Below are 16,666 nucleotides of genomic sequence, written 5' to 3'. Positions count from 1 at the left end.
TGAAGTATACTGGCGGCTTTAAGCTACAGCTCTCAACAAGCAGGAGAAGCTTCTGCATCCACTGTATCAATAAAAAGACCTGTCCCAATCAGAGCAACTGTTTTTTACTTCCTGGAAGCTCAACTCTTTTTTTATTTATTTATTTATTTATTTTTTACTTTATTTGCATACTTTTATGGAAGCTCAACTCTGGGAGGAAGTGGGCTGCCAACAATGACATCATTATTCTGCACCAGCAGAGGGAGCTGCATCAGTCCAATATCTGCACTGCCCCCCAACCCCCACAACATCTCTCTCTCTCTCTCTCTCTCTCTCTCTCTCTCTCTCTCTCTCTCTCTCTCTCTCTCTCTCTCTCTCTCTCTCTCTCTCTCCCAAAATTGTGAATGTGTGTCTTTGGAAAGGATTTAATGCTCAACCATAAACACACAATTCCACGCCCAAGTAAAGGCGTGCACACACACACACACACACACACACACACACACACACACACACACACACACACACACACATACACACACTTACACTCATGCTAGCAAAGCCCTCCTGGCAAAAGCACAGCATATAGGCCTCTAACCTCTCATGTCTCATGCTCTCTCACTCACACACACAAACACACGGAGAGTAATAGAGTGTGTGTACATATATGTGACTGTGTATGTGTTGTGGCCTGTCTTTGTGCATGAGTGCTCGTGTTTGCTGGAGGACAACTGACTTGTTTACGTGCATTTATCAGTGACACACATACACACACACATACACACACATGCACAGAGGGCCTCATTGTGTGTTTGTTTGTGTGTATTTGTGTGTATATAAGAGAGAGTGAGAGTGAGAGAGTGAGTGAGTGAGTGAGTGAGTGAGTGAGTGAGTGAGTGAGAGAGAGAGAGATAGAGAGAGAAAGAGAGAGAGAGATTACAGGGCTATTCATTGTGGTATAGGTATTCAGTGTGTGTGTGTGTGTGTGTGTGTGTGTGTGTGTGTGTGTGTGTGTGTGTGTGTGTGTGTGTGTGTGTGTGTTCGCCTTTGGCTGAAGCAGCGTGTTAGAAAGAGAGACAGAGAAGGGGGCAGGGAGAGAGTAGAGAGAGAGTGAGAGAGAGAGAGAGAGAGTAGAGAGAGAGTGAGAGAGAGAGAGAGAGAGCGAGAGAGAGAGAGAGAGAGAGAGAGAGAGGGGCAGGCTGGTTTGGAAAGGTGGAGGAGGAAGAGGAGGAGTGAGGAGGGAGAGGGGAGGGGTCAGGCTACACAGCCTTTTCGGCAACTCCCGCCAGAGCCGCGGTTGCCATGGTGACAGAGCGAGCGGAAGCAGAGCCTCCCTTGACATATCCTATTAGGGCGAGAGAGAGTGAAAGAGAGAGAGAGAGAGAGAGAGAGAGAGAGTGAGGGAGGAGAGTTGGAAAAAAAGTAAAAGAACGATGATGGGAGAAAGAGAGATAAGGTGTGTGTGTGTGTGTGTGTGTGTGTGTGTGTGTGTGTGTGTGTGTGTGTGTGTGTGTGTGTGTGTAAATCAAGACTAAACTAAACTCACTATCTATGCGTCCAGGGTAACCACCCTGCTTAATGCTACATTGTGATCAACAAATCTGTGTTGAAATCATAGAAATAGACAAAAGAAACCTCAAAACCGCAAATGAAACACACACACACACACACACACACACACACACACACACACACACACAAAAAGGTCCACGAGAAGTAACAATTTTTAACACTGTATAATTTTTTATGAACTTTCTAGAAGTTGTGATGCTAATTGCGTTCGCATGTTAACGTCAGGAGCTGCTGCATATATCTATTTCAGGATGTCTCTGAAATTCTTTTTAAGACCATTGAACAATCAAAAATGATGATTCAATATTTCACATATCAAGGTTGCAGAGAAATATGAATTATTGCTCCACCCATCCTCCAGCCTTTAGAGGTTGAGGGAAAATCATAAACTGAGTAATTACGTGTTTTAGTATTGTCAAATTAGCTAAGAAAGTGAATCATCATCATCATCATTATGATGAAACAGTAGATGAGATTTATATTTTTGAGGTTTATGTAAGTGAGTTTTACATATTTCCTTTTGTCATCGTGTGTTAACAGTACAAACGAATCAGAAAATAAAAGTCATAATAATGAATTTGAGTTAAAACAACAGACATCACATTAAGTAGGATGTGAGTGAGTTTTTGGCTCCCAATGGAGGACCCACTTCCTAGAGACTTTATCTTTTAACAGGAAACTCCACTCCCCTCTGTACGAGGCAGACACAGAGGTGTGGTCAACACACACACACACACACACACACACACACACACACACACACACACACACACCCTCTGCTTAATGATTCCTTACGCAATAGTACTCCACCCAGCCCCCACCCTTTTAACCCAAACCACACCACACCATGCCACTACACAACACACACACACACACACACACACACACACACACACACACACATATGGGGCTCTACCAGACCCTCCCCCATCTCCCCAACCCCTCACAGCCTCATGAGAACACATTGACATAAATCTGCTTTTTCTCTGAAATATAAGATGTTTTAAATTCAGCCAATCAGGAGTTTAGCAGCAGGTGTTTGGCTCCTGTGTGGTCGAGTTATAGGTCAGTCTCTGCACCCACCACTTCCTTCACACTCGTCAGTTCTTCTGCTGAGCAGAATAAATGATCAACTGAGATGATGTAACATGAACAATAACCTTCAAAGCAGCATATGAATCTGTTTCTTTGTGCAATGTTTCTTTCAACTCAAATTGTTGGAATTCAAAGGGCTTTTTAGATACAGTATTTTAATGAAATGACAAACTAACAGTATATTCAGAACAGTTTAGAGACACAAAATGGAGCATATAAAGTGTGTAAATGTGTAGCCTTCTTGGGTCTGAGGGTATTTTCAGACACACAGATGAGTTTGGCATGCTCTGATATTGATGTCAATTTGAACAAATGTAAGCAGTATTTTTTTATTATTTTTTTTCATTAGTCATTAAGTAATGACTTTTTTTGTATTTAGCACAGGTTCAGCTACATTAATATCTAAGTATAATGTATTTCATGATTGTATTTTTTTTTAAATAACTGGTAAATAAACATCTTGTAAAAAATAAGTTTTAGAAGTGTGCTGGAATTTGTGAAAAAAAACATGATCTTACCTATTGTATTGAGCTGTTTTGGTCATTTGTGGTGATTGTGTGAAGTCTTATGTATGTAACTATCAGAAACACTTCCATCTGCTCCATTGTTTTATACAACTAATTTGCAATCCAAAAAAAAAGTATGCCTGTTGTTATGTGACCAAGGGTTGGCAGTGGAGGGGTTATGACTCTGTACACTGAATATGCAAAAGGGGCTGTTCACAGCTAAGACCAGGTGAATATGACTGCACAAAACTTACAGCAGGGCTATACAACTACAGTATATTGTTCAGTTGGACACGGAAAGAATGAAGAACGCAGACATCATCAAGGTCCAATGATGTCATTGATGTCCATTAATAATTAGCCATGTGGATTTACTGCTTGTATAGAGGAGAGGCTTTGTTTCCGTCAGCAGCTAAGTGGATGTAAAGAAATGTTCTGCTCAGGTGGATAAATATACCTAAAGTATTCACCTGAAATAGTTCCAGACTTGGTTGAATATATTGGATTAATTATATATTGTTATGAATCTACAGGGCATACACTAAAATCACTTGCAATTTAAATATACAAATAAAAGAAACTATTTTAAATGTGTCCCCTCTATAAAGTGTATGCTAAAGCGTAAGCATGGAGCAGAGGAGGAATTAATCTAATGTTTTTGATGTGTGTGTTCTCATTGCCAAGCCAAAACTCCCAAAAAAAACATTTCAATTGATCGTGTGGCCACAGACAAAAACACTCCATTTGCCTTTCAGTTTCACTAAGAAGGCCTGTTTGCACTGTTAGCTTTCCTAATGAAAACCAATGGTAGCCTCAGTTTGCATCTCCTTACAGCTGGCTGTACAAAGCCAACTAGGACAACATTATGGATAACAAAAAAACAATATTGAAAGCAACACAGAGGAGGACAAAATGGATGGCAGTCATAATCCTGCAGCGCAGCCTTTTTCTTATCTGACTGTCCACGCCCTCTCCACCTCTTTCTCCACCTTCCCTCTAAACTCTCCTCTCTCCATCTGCCCTCTTTCCTCATCTATCTCCTCACCGCCAAATTGTTTATTTTTCTCTCTATCCTCTCTTTCCTCTCTTTTTCTCTCTATCCTCTCTGCTTTTATGCTTCCTCTCTTCATTCCTCTCTCATCCTCCACCCATCCAGCTGACAACACCCTTCCCTCCTTCCTCAGGCTGGGTTAATGGCTGCTATAGCGTGCCTGTAACTCTTACAGGCCTCACCTTATGATTACAGCTCACGCCCTTTATTCTATACTCTCATCTGTTTCCGATTAAAACGCAGCGCAACTAAAGTTAGACATAGGTGAAGCAGCATGTCTGTGCTGCCAACCTGCCAGCTCATCCAGGGCTCCCAAAGTTTTCATTACTCATGATTATATTTAATCAGCATTCAGAAAGTCTAGCCACCAATAATCATAGTATCCCTAATCACAATTAAAACCAGCCAGCAGACAAACACTAAAAATAAGCCAATACAAGTAAGTTTGTCTTTTCTAATAGCCATGAGCCTGGCCAGGTAACCATGCATCACTACATATATTTTGAAGAACATATTGTGGTCCTTTGGAAGACAAGAGGTGGACCAAATAATGGTTATACCTAATGATAAATAATTTAAATTCCAAAATGTATAATTAAAATGTAGACAAAGAGTTATAAGGTGGAAACAAAACTCAACAGACTGGAACTATCCTATCATTATCAAAATGATTGGCAGGGCTCTTAATTTAGGACAAACCCAAACAACAACTACATTTAGTTATGAATGTTATCTGCTGCTGTTTAATGTTTGTTTACATCAGTCATTATTGTAAACCCTACAGGATAAAGACACATTCTTCAATTATGTATTTATGTGGTAAAGTGCACTTTCTGTAAGTTGCTGTGGAAAAAAGTGTCTGCCAAATAAATGCAACGTAATTTAATGAAAGAGATCTGGGAATTGTTGGGTACTCTTTCACGCTTTCAGTTATCAAAGTAACATGAGCCAACTAAAACAGTGTCCAAAATGCAGCTGCAAATGCTGAAGATTTCTATGTCAAATCATGACAACATATGCAAAACACAGACTGAAACTAACCAACAAAGATATGACAAACATATACAGCAGAGGCAATAGGTAGATATAGCAGTGGGAACTTAATAACTTCTTTTGCTCTGAAGTGGTTATGTTATTTTGCCGCCGCTAAATCACATTTTCTGCCTATGATTTAAAGACGTGGACTGCACACTCAGAAGAAGAAATCAGAAGGTAAAAGAGTCAGCTCTGCGCTCCAAATTAGCTTAATTTATTAGCAGACAGTCGGGCTGAAAAAGTTTGATTCTGAGGAATGAAACCGCTGGGGCATTAAGGGGACATGAAAGGTAACCCTTGCAAGGGTTTCTTTTTGGGAGGTTTTCTCCTTAAAAATGATTCACACAGTCTGTTGTCAGGGAGCTCTGCGGCTGCTGTGACCTCTGACCTCTGACCTCCTCACTATTCTTTTAATGGAGCTCGTTCTACTGATGCTCTCCCTGAAAGTCACTCAGGATTAAAACAAACAAGAGGTCAACTTTGCTGCTCGAAATGCAGAACCGCAAATGTCAACACGCCGTGAGAGCAATTAGGTGTCTGTTTGTTCTGTGTGTTTCATGACTTTCTACGTCTTTTTTCAACCATCCATCAATTGTTCCCAGCCACCATCGGGACAACCTGCGCTTCCTTCTCCCTCACTTTCCAGACGTCACGTCGACAGAGCAGAAACACTCATCATGATCTTTAAATATCCAGAGAGTACACAAGCTTTCTTCTCAGAGCTGCCTGTCTTCACATTTACACAGTTCCATTCATATATTCACTGCTACTGGAGGTCCTGAGTTATAGGGGATTTGATGCTTTGCTCAAAGGCTCTCCAGCAGCAGCAGTTACTGAGGACAATGCGGGTGTTTCTCATTCACTTTCCCTTTCCAGAGATTTCCCCCTGCTCTGGGAACTGCTGAACCTACTGTCAAAGGCCTGTTGCATGATCCCTTATGCAATCATGAAAATCATTTATCAAGCAGAGATTCCAAACATTGTCTTGTTTTAGCATCTCAAATCTGCTCCATTTGCACCTTTCCTCTCTTGGAAATCAACTAACAGACTAACAAAGCTATTTGAAGACATCATCCTGGCCTCTGGAAAAGGCAGGTTTTTTTTATTATTATTTTCTGACATTTTATAGATTATATAAACCATTGATTAGTTAATGAGAAAAAAGAATTGACCAATTAAATGAAAGCTTTTCTTTCGGATATGAAATCTCGATGCAAAGTCATCCTTTCCTGAGAAAAAAATCTCAGCACAGGAAGTGATGTATTTTATGATTCTTATTTGTTAGAAAAACGCAACCGCAGCAGAAGAAGAAGAAGAAAAGTTGTGTAATTAGCATGTTGTGATATATCACTGTTTTGTCAATGGGATGAATCATCACAAATCGCCCGGCTTTGAGGACATCTTTTCTTTTTATAATATGACAGTATGACAGACGGACTTGAGTAATGTTCATGAAGAACAGTTGAGAAACTGTTTTGAGTTGATTTCACTCATATATAGTGTCCAATTTCACAAAATGACAGTTAGAGGCATCTTTTCAACTTCCAGTAGCGCTGCAGAAATTCAATGTTTTCAATATTTCAGAGCAGGCTGTCAAATCTATTCAAAGTCAAAATGCCGAAGCTCCTTGTGTGTTTTTAATAAGGTTTTGAAGAGCGCCTTTGCTCTGTTTGTCACTCTGTCAACAGGATTTTCAAAAATCAATTTCCATTAAATTTGGAGAACAGAAAAGGTGTAAAACAACTGATTACATTTCAGTTTGTTTGATCATCTGAATCTGGGGTTCTGCCAAAAAAACATGAATCCCGGCGCAACTTTTGCCACAATGCAAAGCAACATCACCCAGCATAATTACACATTGCTTGTAGATTATTTTGTAACGTGAACGCTGTTTTTCAACTGTTTACCTGAAACAACACATGACCACCGAGACAGCTCCTTGCATATTATTTAACAAAGGGCTGTCTTTGGTCTAAACCCCAACTTAAACCCTGGTCAGATAAAAGCATCTTGATCTATTCACACCAATGTCTAAAATGAGTATATCCCAGCTCAGTGCATTTGATTTTAAATTAGAATCCAATGCTTAGTGATCAAAAAATTGATACACCTTGTTGTTGTAGTTTTGTCCGTCGTATCAGTTATGATAACACAAGAAATCAGATGATCAGACAGGTTGTAAACAAGCCAATAGCCACAATATCTAAACCACTTCATTTGGAGTTAAAACTGAAATTGAGCGCACCTGAAGTGTTGGTAATAATCCCTCCGTGCACATCAAACCTGTGCGTGCACATCTACAACGAGTACAGTGGGTCAACAGTGAGCAGGAGTCAGGATGTCAACTGTGATGGAAGATTTTGGACAGTTTGGGTAATAATTTTACTTCTCGCATTTGTTTTCTCTTCCAAATACGTTGAGCCTGGAGGTTTGTTTTTAGTCTGTCTGATTGTCTGACCAGTCGGTGTGAAATGGAGGCCATTGCTCCGATTTATAATCAAGATCAAATCTGGACTCCCTTAAAGGGGAACTATGCAGTTTTTTTTAGCTTAATTTGCCTTAACTGAACAGCTTCGGAGTCATTGGAATGGTTATATGACTTTTTTTTTCGGGTTGAACAGTGGTCGTCTCGCTTCCCCCTAGCGCCTGTGAGCGGAAAAACCACCCTTGCAACTTTTGGCCGGCGAGCGTCAGGAAGTATCGCGTGATATCAGGTCTCGCGATGTAACGAATTGCTTCACGGCACTGCACACATACACGCCCCCATCCAGGAACCGGCTGGTAGCGATGGAGTTTTTTACACTATTGTCATGGCTGAGCCGGCAAAAAAGAAGCAGAACGCTAGGAAAGTATTGTCGGAGGAACAGAGAAAGAGGAAACGGCAGACTGACCGAGCGAGTTTTTACACAGTGTTGCCAAATATCTATTCCGAAGCTGTAGGGGGAGCTCTATAGAGAAACCTCCGAGCAAAAAGCGAGAAAACAGCGAAGAAATTTCCAAAACTGCATAGCGCCCCTTTAAGTCGGAACACTAAAGAGAAGTGAGAGCAGTATCATTTGACATATAATTAGTTAATCACTGACTCATTTGTAAATATTGCTGCCAAGTATAAACATAATGAAATCCTGCTCCGGCGTCTGTGTTTATAATCCGGAGTGTTAACTCTGCGTCATCAAACACGCCTGAACCTGAGCGACACGGGGCGGCGGCCACACCTACCCACGCCCACCAGACTCTCATCTCATCTATCCGTTCATCCACAGACCCTCCACCCTCTTCTAACCAATCAACCAATCACCTCCATCCACCCTGTCTCCCCCTCCTCACCGTGCACTCCATCTCCTCCGGCTCTGGTTTGATCTGTACAGAGGGCATGACTGTCTCGCCCTCCTCTTTCTCCTTCACAGAATGTGTCGCCACTTCCTCTCGCTCCTCTTCGCCTGCTTCCTCCTCTTCCTCCTCCTGCGGCGGCCGAGGCCTAGTCACCGGCTCCTCCTCCTCCTTCTCTTCCTCTTCCCGGTCTGCCGGCTGCGGTGGCGATGATGACGATGGCGGCGGTTGATGTTGTTGGGTCAGGGCGCTCTGCTTGGCCGGGCTCCTCTGCTTCTTCAGGGCGCCGACAGCACTCTTCTTCTGCTTAGGAGTCGACTGGCACTGAGGAGGAGGAGAAGAAGAGACAGAAGGTGAGAGGGATCTGTGACAAATAGAGGAAGAAGGGTAGAAGGTAGGGGAAGACAGGAAGGGGCTGAAGAAGGGGAAGAGAGGTGGTGATAAGGGGGGTAGTTGAGGAGAAAAAAAGGGGGTGGGGAGAATGGCAGAGAAAACAGGGGAAGGAAGGGTGAGAACAATGTAAAAAAAAATTAAATTAAAAAGCCCAAACTTTCAGGCCAGTAGGAGAGGGTGAAAGGAGGGGATTTGCTAAAGGATTTGAAGAAGGAATGAGGAGTAAAGTAGGTGGGGGGAGAAAAAGAAGGAAGCAAGAAATTTGAAAAAGGAGGAGACCAGATAAGAGGCAAGGAGGGGAGGAAGAGGGGGAGGAAGACAGGTAGGAGAGGAAGTAAGACAGGAAATGGCATGCTCGAGTTTGCAGGGGAAAAAAGCATGATTACAAGCATTACCTCTGCTCTAAAAGCTGGCTAAAGAAAACCCCTTCTCAAAAATCTGCCAGAAGAGGGGGGTAAAAACACACACACACACAGAACCACATTCTGTTTAAAAAAGATAGAAAATTAAAGGCAAAGAGAGAGACAGAGGAGGCAGAGAGACAAAGGCCTAATCCTGAGGCTGCCAGTGAGGGAATGAGAACGAAAGAGAAATAACAGAGACACAGACTGAGCAGGGAGGAGTAGCAGTGAACTGACCCCTCCCTCCCTTTCAGCTCAGGCAGGCGGACACACCCTTTTCTGGAAGCCGAGCGAGACACACACACACACACACACACACACACACACACACACACACACACACACAGAAAAGGAGTGCGAGAGGTGTGGGGAGTGCTGAGGCAGAGGGACTCAACACACACACAGACACTAGTAATGCACACACCTCTTCTCTTCTTTTCTGTCTCCATTTTCTCTCTATGTCCACTTCCTTTCTCTGACATCTAAATGTACTACGACTCTATCTGAGAATTACTAGCACCAATCAAATGTTTGATTTTTTCTAAAGATGTAAATCATCTACTTGAAGGTTTCCAAAGAATGCCAGCATGACTTAAATATAAAGTGAGTGTAGCACCGGCTATCATTTGAAATATGTTGATACAGACAATATAGAGCTGGGTTTCTGTGCCAATACCCAAACGATACTTTTCTCAGAAAATACTTATTTTTATCCTCAACTGTCTATCTATCAACGTGAATAAAGCTGCAGAATTACTTTCATCGTGTTGTAATTTTAGTCTACAAACCATATCCTCTTCAAAAGCAGTAAGTAAGCAAGTGTGCAATATGAAATATAATCTACATTTCGATATCTTCTATATTTTTCTGCACATGCGGACTGATTCTGCTGACCCACCACTTTGAACACTGCTGATCTACACAAGTGGAAGTTGTAAAAGAGATGACTTCCCTTCTGATTTTTTTCTGTCTCTTTAAACTCGGCTGTTGCTGATGCGAATGCGGTTACAGCCGACGTTTCAGGGGAATTTCTTAGAGTTGTGGTTATGAAAAGAAATTTCATTTTGTGAGATCTGCATCACATCACACATCACATTTGAGCTGAAATGACGTATGTGATGTAATGAGCTGTATTTCTTTACGTCTACTTGCCTGGAATGTGAACCTGACACGATTAAGCACAAGCGGAAACATCTTGTTGGGTCGCCCGATGAACGTAGTTGTGTGATTGAACCTGTACACACTAAAGGACTGTCACACTGACCGATCCAGCATGGCTACATCTACTACGTTTTTATTTTCAAGTGGCGGTTTGAGACATAAAGAATCTCCATCCACACAAGAGTTTTAGCTCCAGTAGCAGAACTAAACTTCGTTCATATTAACACGTCTGACAATACATATCATATGACCATTAACATACACTGGGCATGCGCATGCTGGTGTAAACAGGAAGCAGATTGTCTGCGGTTCAAAATCATGGATGTAAAAGGTGAAAATACGGAAAATATTTTGGAAAAAGAACGACACTGGCGAAAAAGTAAGATCAGGGATTTATTAGGTTGGACAGACGAGGTGGAAATGTTACTGAAAGGTATGTAAGCCTACCTAAGCGTTAAGATTGAAATCGTCGTTTCCAAAGGGACCGTCCGTCCAGACTTCAAAGCAACTCCAGTTTTCAAACCAAAACGGGGACGGCAGTGTTTCCAAATGTCTCCGTTTTAGGGGCTCGGGAACGCAAGAGTAGTGCAGACGTAAACATAGCAAAAGATACCCGGTTTTTAAACCAAAACGTAATAGTGTAAATGTAGCCTTAGTACTGATCATGTCATCCTTTGCGAGCAAGCTTCACACAGGAAGTAATGGTGAAATTACTTCACGTCTTTCTCACAGTGCAAGAGACGCTCAATTACACACCCTTATTTTATACTTCCTGTCTGCAGTAGCGACCCTGCTGTACAACCCACTGCTTATCAGGGGAAATAGTTCTATGTACAGTATCTACCATATAATCTATATCTAGATATCTAGATCTACCATCTGTAAAGATGAGGGGTGTTAGCGATCCACATGCCTCTAGAAATTTAATTTAATGTTATATTAAGGAACAGTACCTTGTAAAAGTAGCAATACAATCATTTGAAAATAAAAGTTCAGCATTCAGTAATAACTTTTGTAAAAGATGACATTTTAACAGTAAAAGAATAGACATGTTAACTGTTTGATAGTTTTTTAGACATTAAAGGTTTAGTTAATGTATTCAGTAGAGTTCTAGAGTAAATGTACTTACTGTGCTGTATACTTCAAAAATAGGAAATAAACATTGCTACAGAGCTGATTTTATTTCTTTCTTCATCCTGAATCCAGTGCCGAGAGAAGCCATGATAAACAGTCCATGTCAGCCTAAAAATGACAGAATCCCTGGACTTTCCTACAGTGATACTAACAAGTGTTTTTATCCATTTATTTTGTGTATTGTGTTGTGCCTGGTACTGCAGGCAGAGACTGTTGCAATGCAAGCTGGCATGTCACCCAGCTCCAGGGGATTCCACAGTGAGGTGTGGCCTCAGCCAATCAGTCTGGGTGTGGCTGCAAGCACCACCCCTCTCTCACACACACACACACACACACACACACACACACACACACAGAGGACACACACTGGTCTCTCAGTCCCATTGTGATGGGACAGAGCCCCCTCTGTGTCTCTAGACAAAGGTAAACGCAGCTCGATGCCACACCTTCCCCCCAACCAACAACCCACACACAGCCAGGCTCTGAAATTACATCAAACAACCTCCCTAAAACATATTAAGCATCTTGTACTTTCTATCTATTGGTCTTTATATCTCTTTATTACGGCGGTCAAAGGCCAAACAGACCATGTAACACCGCTACCATTGAGTTTGAGCATTTTTTTCAGCAAGCTAAACACTGAGGGTAAGTTAGGTTTTCCATTGTTACACATTTAACTACATGTGAATCATAACTGCATTAGTGAAATATGTTCAAGAAGTCTGGATTCCAAAAATGAACAGGATGTGCAGAGCAAAACTGACTGAGTGGAAAAGATGGTAATTAAACAACCGGAATCTGAAAGGTCTTCAATAAATATGTTCCAACAAAAGTCATGTACTTCTAGTGCATTCTCTTGTCCATTATCTTCTTTTTGGGGGGGTTTAGGGGGTTTGTTCCAGCATGATGTTTTCAAACTGTTCCCCTTTGCTGGCCTCGTTAACATCTGTTCTCTTCTGTGATTGGCCACTTCTTCTCTGCCTTTCATGTTGGACCTGCACATTCAGTTCTGTGGATAGGTGTCATAAATATAAATGTCTCTCCTTCAACAATCAAACAGATCCTGAATGAAGTCAGACACCCTCATCATCTTCTTCTAACCGTCTCATCAAGTTGTACATTTACCCAACAGAAAAACAAACAATGTAAATGTAATGTAAATGTTAACAATGATTGGCTGTCACAGGATGGAAACTCAGGAGGTGCTTTATCTCACAGCCAAATCACATTCTGGATCATATGTTTTCTCATCCCAAAGCTGTTGGGGGAATTTTTGCGAATAAATTATAGAATTTAAACACATTTGATGCTCGACAGTTAGATGATACGAAGCATCCCTTTTAGTTGTGAAAGCTTCATTGTTGACATTTTTAGGTCTTGTTTTTGTCTGCGGACGGCACAGCTGAAAAGCAAAACTCCTTTAAGGAAACTACCAACTTTTTATAGCCACCTTTCAAATCTACAGAGGTTTGAGCGTCTGATATTCGGAAAAAATGATTTTTGATCAATTAAAAAAAAACATTTCATAGACTTTTTAATATTTTATGTCATATACAAATTATCTTATCTCACACCATTCTTAGCTTTCATATGCAGCAATAATTTCAAAGTTGAAAACAAATGTGTGTGATATTTAGCTACACCGAAAGGCCTTAAATTCTGCATACTTGTCTTAGCACTATTGTGACCCGTGAATTCTTGTTTACAGAGTCCAAAATAAATCTGCTCAAAAGGTTTTGGATTGTGAGAGTAAAGTGCTGTAGCCAGACCTGGATCGAATAGGATTTGCAAATAATTCCTTAGCGCTTGTTTAAACCTAATCTGGAGCTCCAGCTAGGTGGAGTTCAGACGGAGCCACATAAGCAGTAAATTACAGAAAAAAACACACTGAATTAAAATGTTAAGTCGTTTGAACTTTCTGTAGCTGTGCTTCAGCATACAAACCACACCCATTCTACCGCTCCGAACAGAATTAAGAAAACACTGAGAATCTTTTGCAAATCCGACTTGAAGGGGAGCACAGTGAGGGGACCGGGAGTGTGTGTGTGTGTGTGTGTGGTAGATAGTGATAGACTGAGTGAACATATATGCGCATGTTGCATGTGTGTGTGGAGGAGGGGTCCCACTGTGGAGTTCCAGGAATAAGAAGGGTGGGGTGGGGTGGGTGTGACCCTGTCAGCCTCTGATCCTACCACAGGAAGTCAGGATGGGGGTAGAGAGGGACAGACAGACAGACAGACAGACAGACAGACAGAAAGACAGAGATGGGACCTTTTCACTGTCACTGCAGAGTGGAGGAAAGAGCAAACCTTTCTATGACCTGATTCGAGAGTCAAACGACAGACAGTGCTGTGGAGGAGGGTCTGGCGAGTCCACACAGCATTCCAGGATGGGAGAAAAACGTGCTCTGGTTTATTGGCATTTCTTTAAACCAATCACAATTGTCTTGGGCGGTGCTAAGCACCGTACGGAGCAACGGCGTCTCTGCAAAATAGCCTCAGGAAGGAACTTGTTTTGGTGGAACGTGTACGTTCAAAAGTTGTTTTAGTCGTGCAACAGAAAACTGATAGTTGGACAGATTGGACAGATAGTCTAGCTAGCTGTATCAATTTACCCTGCAGAAATCTGAGGAGCAGTTAACCATAGTCCTCATAAATCCACTGGAGTTTAAAATGCCAACACAAAGAAAGCCCAAGGTAACGAATATCTGGCCTAAATGAGTGAAATCCGCTGGAATTTCCATCATGGATATAGACTTAACAATAACATAAGCCCCTTTCACACATGCACTGCAACCCTAATCATATCTAGACATTATCCGGGGGAGCTGTATGTGAGAATGCAAATGTCCAAATCAGTTGGACCAGGAATTAAGATGGCGTTACCCTGCCAGCTCCCGTGTACAAAGTCTGTGTAATGTCCAAGCCCATGTGTGAATTAGAGCAGCTCATTGTCGGGAGAATTCACAGCGAGTGATTGGGCATGTTGATGACTTTTCTATTATTCGGCTGGCATTCGTAGGTTAAAGAAGACTGGTGATTTACACAAAGACGCAAACGAAAAAGTCTAACTGGAGAGACGACGAGACTCGGCATCTTCTGTCGGTATGGGCCACCGCTGAAATTGTCAGGCAAATTAAAAGGAACGGCAAGAGACTCTGTGGTTTATGACCAAATCACAAACCAGCTACGTGACCAAGGTCCTGCATCCTGCAAGCCTACACAGGCGCAGCCCCTTGCCTAAACTAAACATTTCCAGACCTGATTCTGCGGACATTGTCCAGAGTTCACGGCAATAATCAGATGAGCCCACTGGGAACTTACTTTGCTTAAGCCCGAGACACACCAAGCAGATAATCGGCCATTGGACAGTCTGGCGAGGTCAGTGACTAGAGTCTGTTCGGTGTGTTCTGTGCCTTTGTCCGTCCGAGGGGCCGTCGGCCTTCATTTTGGCCGATTTGACATGTATAATCGGCGGGACGGCCACTGCCGGCAGTCGGACTCAAATGACCCATCTGATTGGTAGAGTGTTAACCCGGAAACGGGGAGCGGAATGAGAGTGACTAGAGTCTCTCAAAATCGGACGAAAATCTTTTAAACTGACCTTTGTCGATCTGAAATGAAGACAGATTCAGCAACTGCATGGCCTATTTCTCGCTTAAAATGTTTTCAGAAACATGTTTCAGTGAACTATTTTAGTACAATATGAGAATGTATTCTGAACAAGCCGCCATGACAGTCTGTCTTTGAATTTCTGGAGAAACCAGACCCACGTGACACGTTCGTCCAATCAGCTGCCGGTTTTAATTTTTGGGCGACAATACAGATTAGCGCCGCCTGCTGTTATGGAGACGTATTACATCTCGTCGCTTTGGTGTGTTCCGAGGCACTTTTTTGACCAACTCAGGGAGACTGATCAGTCCAACTGCCTTTTCTGCCGAGGGTCGGCCGTCTGGTCGGTGTGAGTGTCAACAATTAACAGTAAAGCTAGGATGGGAAGTAGCTAAAGTTCTAAAGTTGTGTTCACACCAACTGCGAAGCTTGTTTTAGAACTGGCTTGAATGCATATAAAGTCAATGCAAAGACCCGAGTGGATACAAGCAAACTCAAATCTGCTCAGTGGTGTGCAGATTGAAGCAAGTTAACATATCATTAACAACATCCCAGAGTCTAAGAGTATGTCTGCAGCAAACCTGTTAAAGGAGAATTCCGGCCAATTTTTACGTTAATCTTGATCGCTATAAATATGCGTGTACTTTCAATTGAAAAAACCCGACCCGAATCGGTGCAGGCAACACGGAGTAGCTGCAGCTAAAAATTGGCCAGAATTCTCCTTTAACAGGTTTGCTGCAGACATACTCTTAGACTCTGGGATGTTGTTAATGATATGTTTTATTATTTTCTGACAGACATTTCTAGAATAATCAAAAACATAACCAGCTGATTTAAATCCATTATTACACAAAGACTCGCTGGAAAATAAAAACTCTTGCTGAGCTTATTTTTTTTTTTACAGTGCGCGTGAGAGAGAGGGTGGGACAGAGACACTATCTGGGTCAGTGCTCTCCTCTCTGTCACTGCTGCCTCTCTCCAACACCCCCGGCCCTCTGCGTGTGTGTGTGTGTGTGTGTGTGTGTGTGTGTGTGTGTGTGTGTGTGTGTTTTTGAGCGGGGGGAGGGGATTGCCCCAGTCAGCCGCACTCTGTTCATGCCCATATGTACACGTACACAGTTCACGTATGCCCACACCCATGAACGCACACGCAGCACTTTCCCAAAGCATTTCCAAAAAACCCCTATTGAAGGAACACACACACATGGACACACATGGACACACACACACACACAACAATCAGTCCTTTTCATGAGAAGTGCAGATAAAGATAACTTGGCTCCATTTGGCTCAATTTTTTTGTTTCTGTCCATATTCTGTTAGACTGTTTCCTTCAATTGTATTGTTATTAAACTATACAGCAGCAGCTTCAATGTGACTAAGAGTACAATCAGCAAG

General features: G+C 42.1%; 1 protein-coding gene across 4 annotated transcripts in view; it reads right to left on the bottom strand.

Moving 5' to 3' along the window:
• klf8 (Kruppel-like factor 8) overlaps positions 1-16,666 on the bottom strand; it is a 74,480-nt gene that overhangs the window by 26,838 nt on the left and 30,976 nt on the right. For 2 of the 4 annotated variants that reach the window (XM_036008651.1, XM_036008650.1), the window contains exons 2-3: positions 8,730-8,892; positions 8,566-8,639 (exon numbers count right to left, since the gene is read on the bottom strand). In XM_036008651.1, coding sequence (XP_035864544.1) covers positions 8,566-8,639; positions 8,730-8,892 — 237 coding nt within the window. Of the gene's footprint in view, positions 1-8,565; positions 8,893-16,666 lie in introns of all 4 variants that reach the window. The other 2 variants (XM_036008649.1, XM_031308004.2) reach the window with 1 other exon arrangement.

Source organism: Sander lucioperca, chromosome 13 (genome assembly GCF_008315115.2).
Source record: "Sander lucioperca isolate FBNREF2018 chromosome 13, SLUC_FBN_1.2, whole genome shotgun sequence".
NCBI lineage: Eukaryota > Metazoa > Chordata > Actinopteri > Perciformes > Percidae > Sander > Sander lucioperca.
This window is presented reverse-complemented; position numbering and strand designations above follow the sequence as displayed.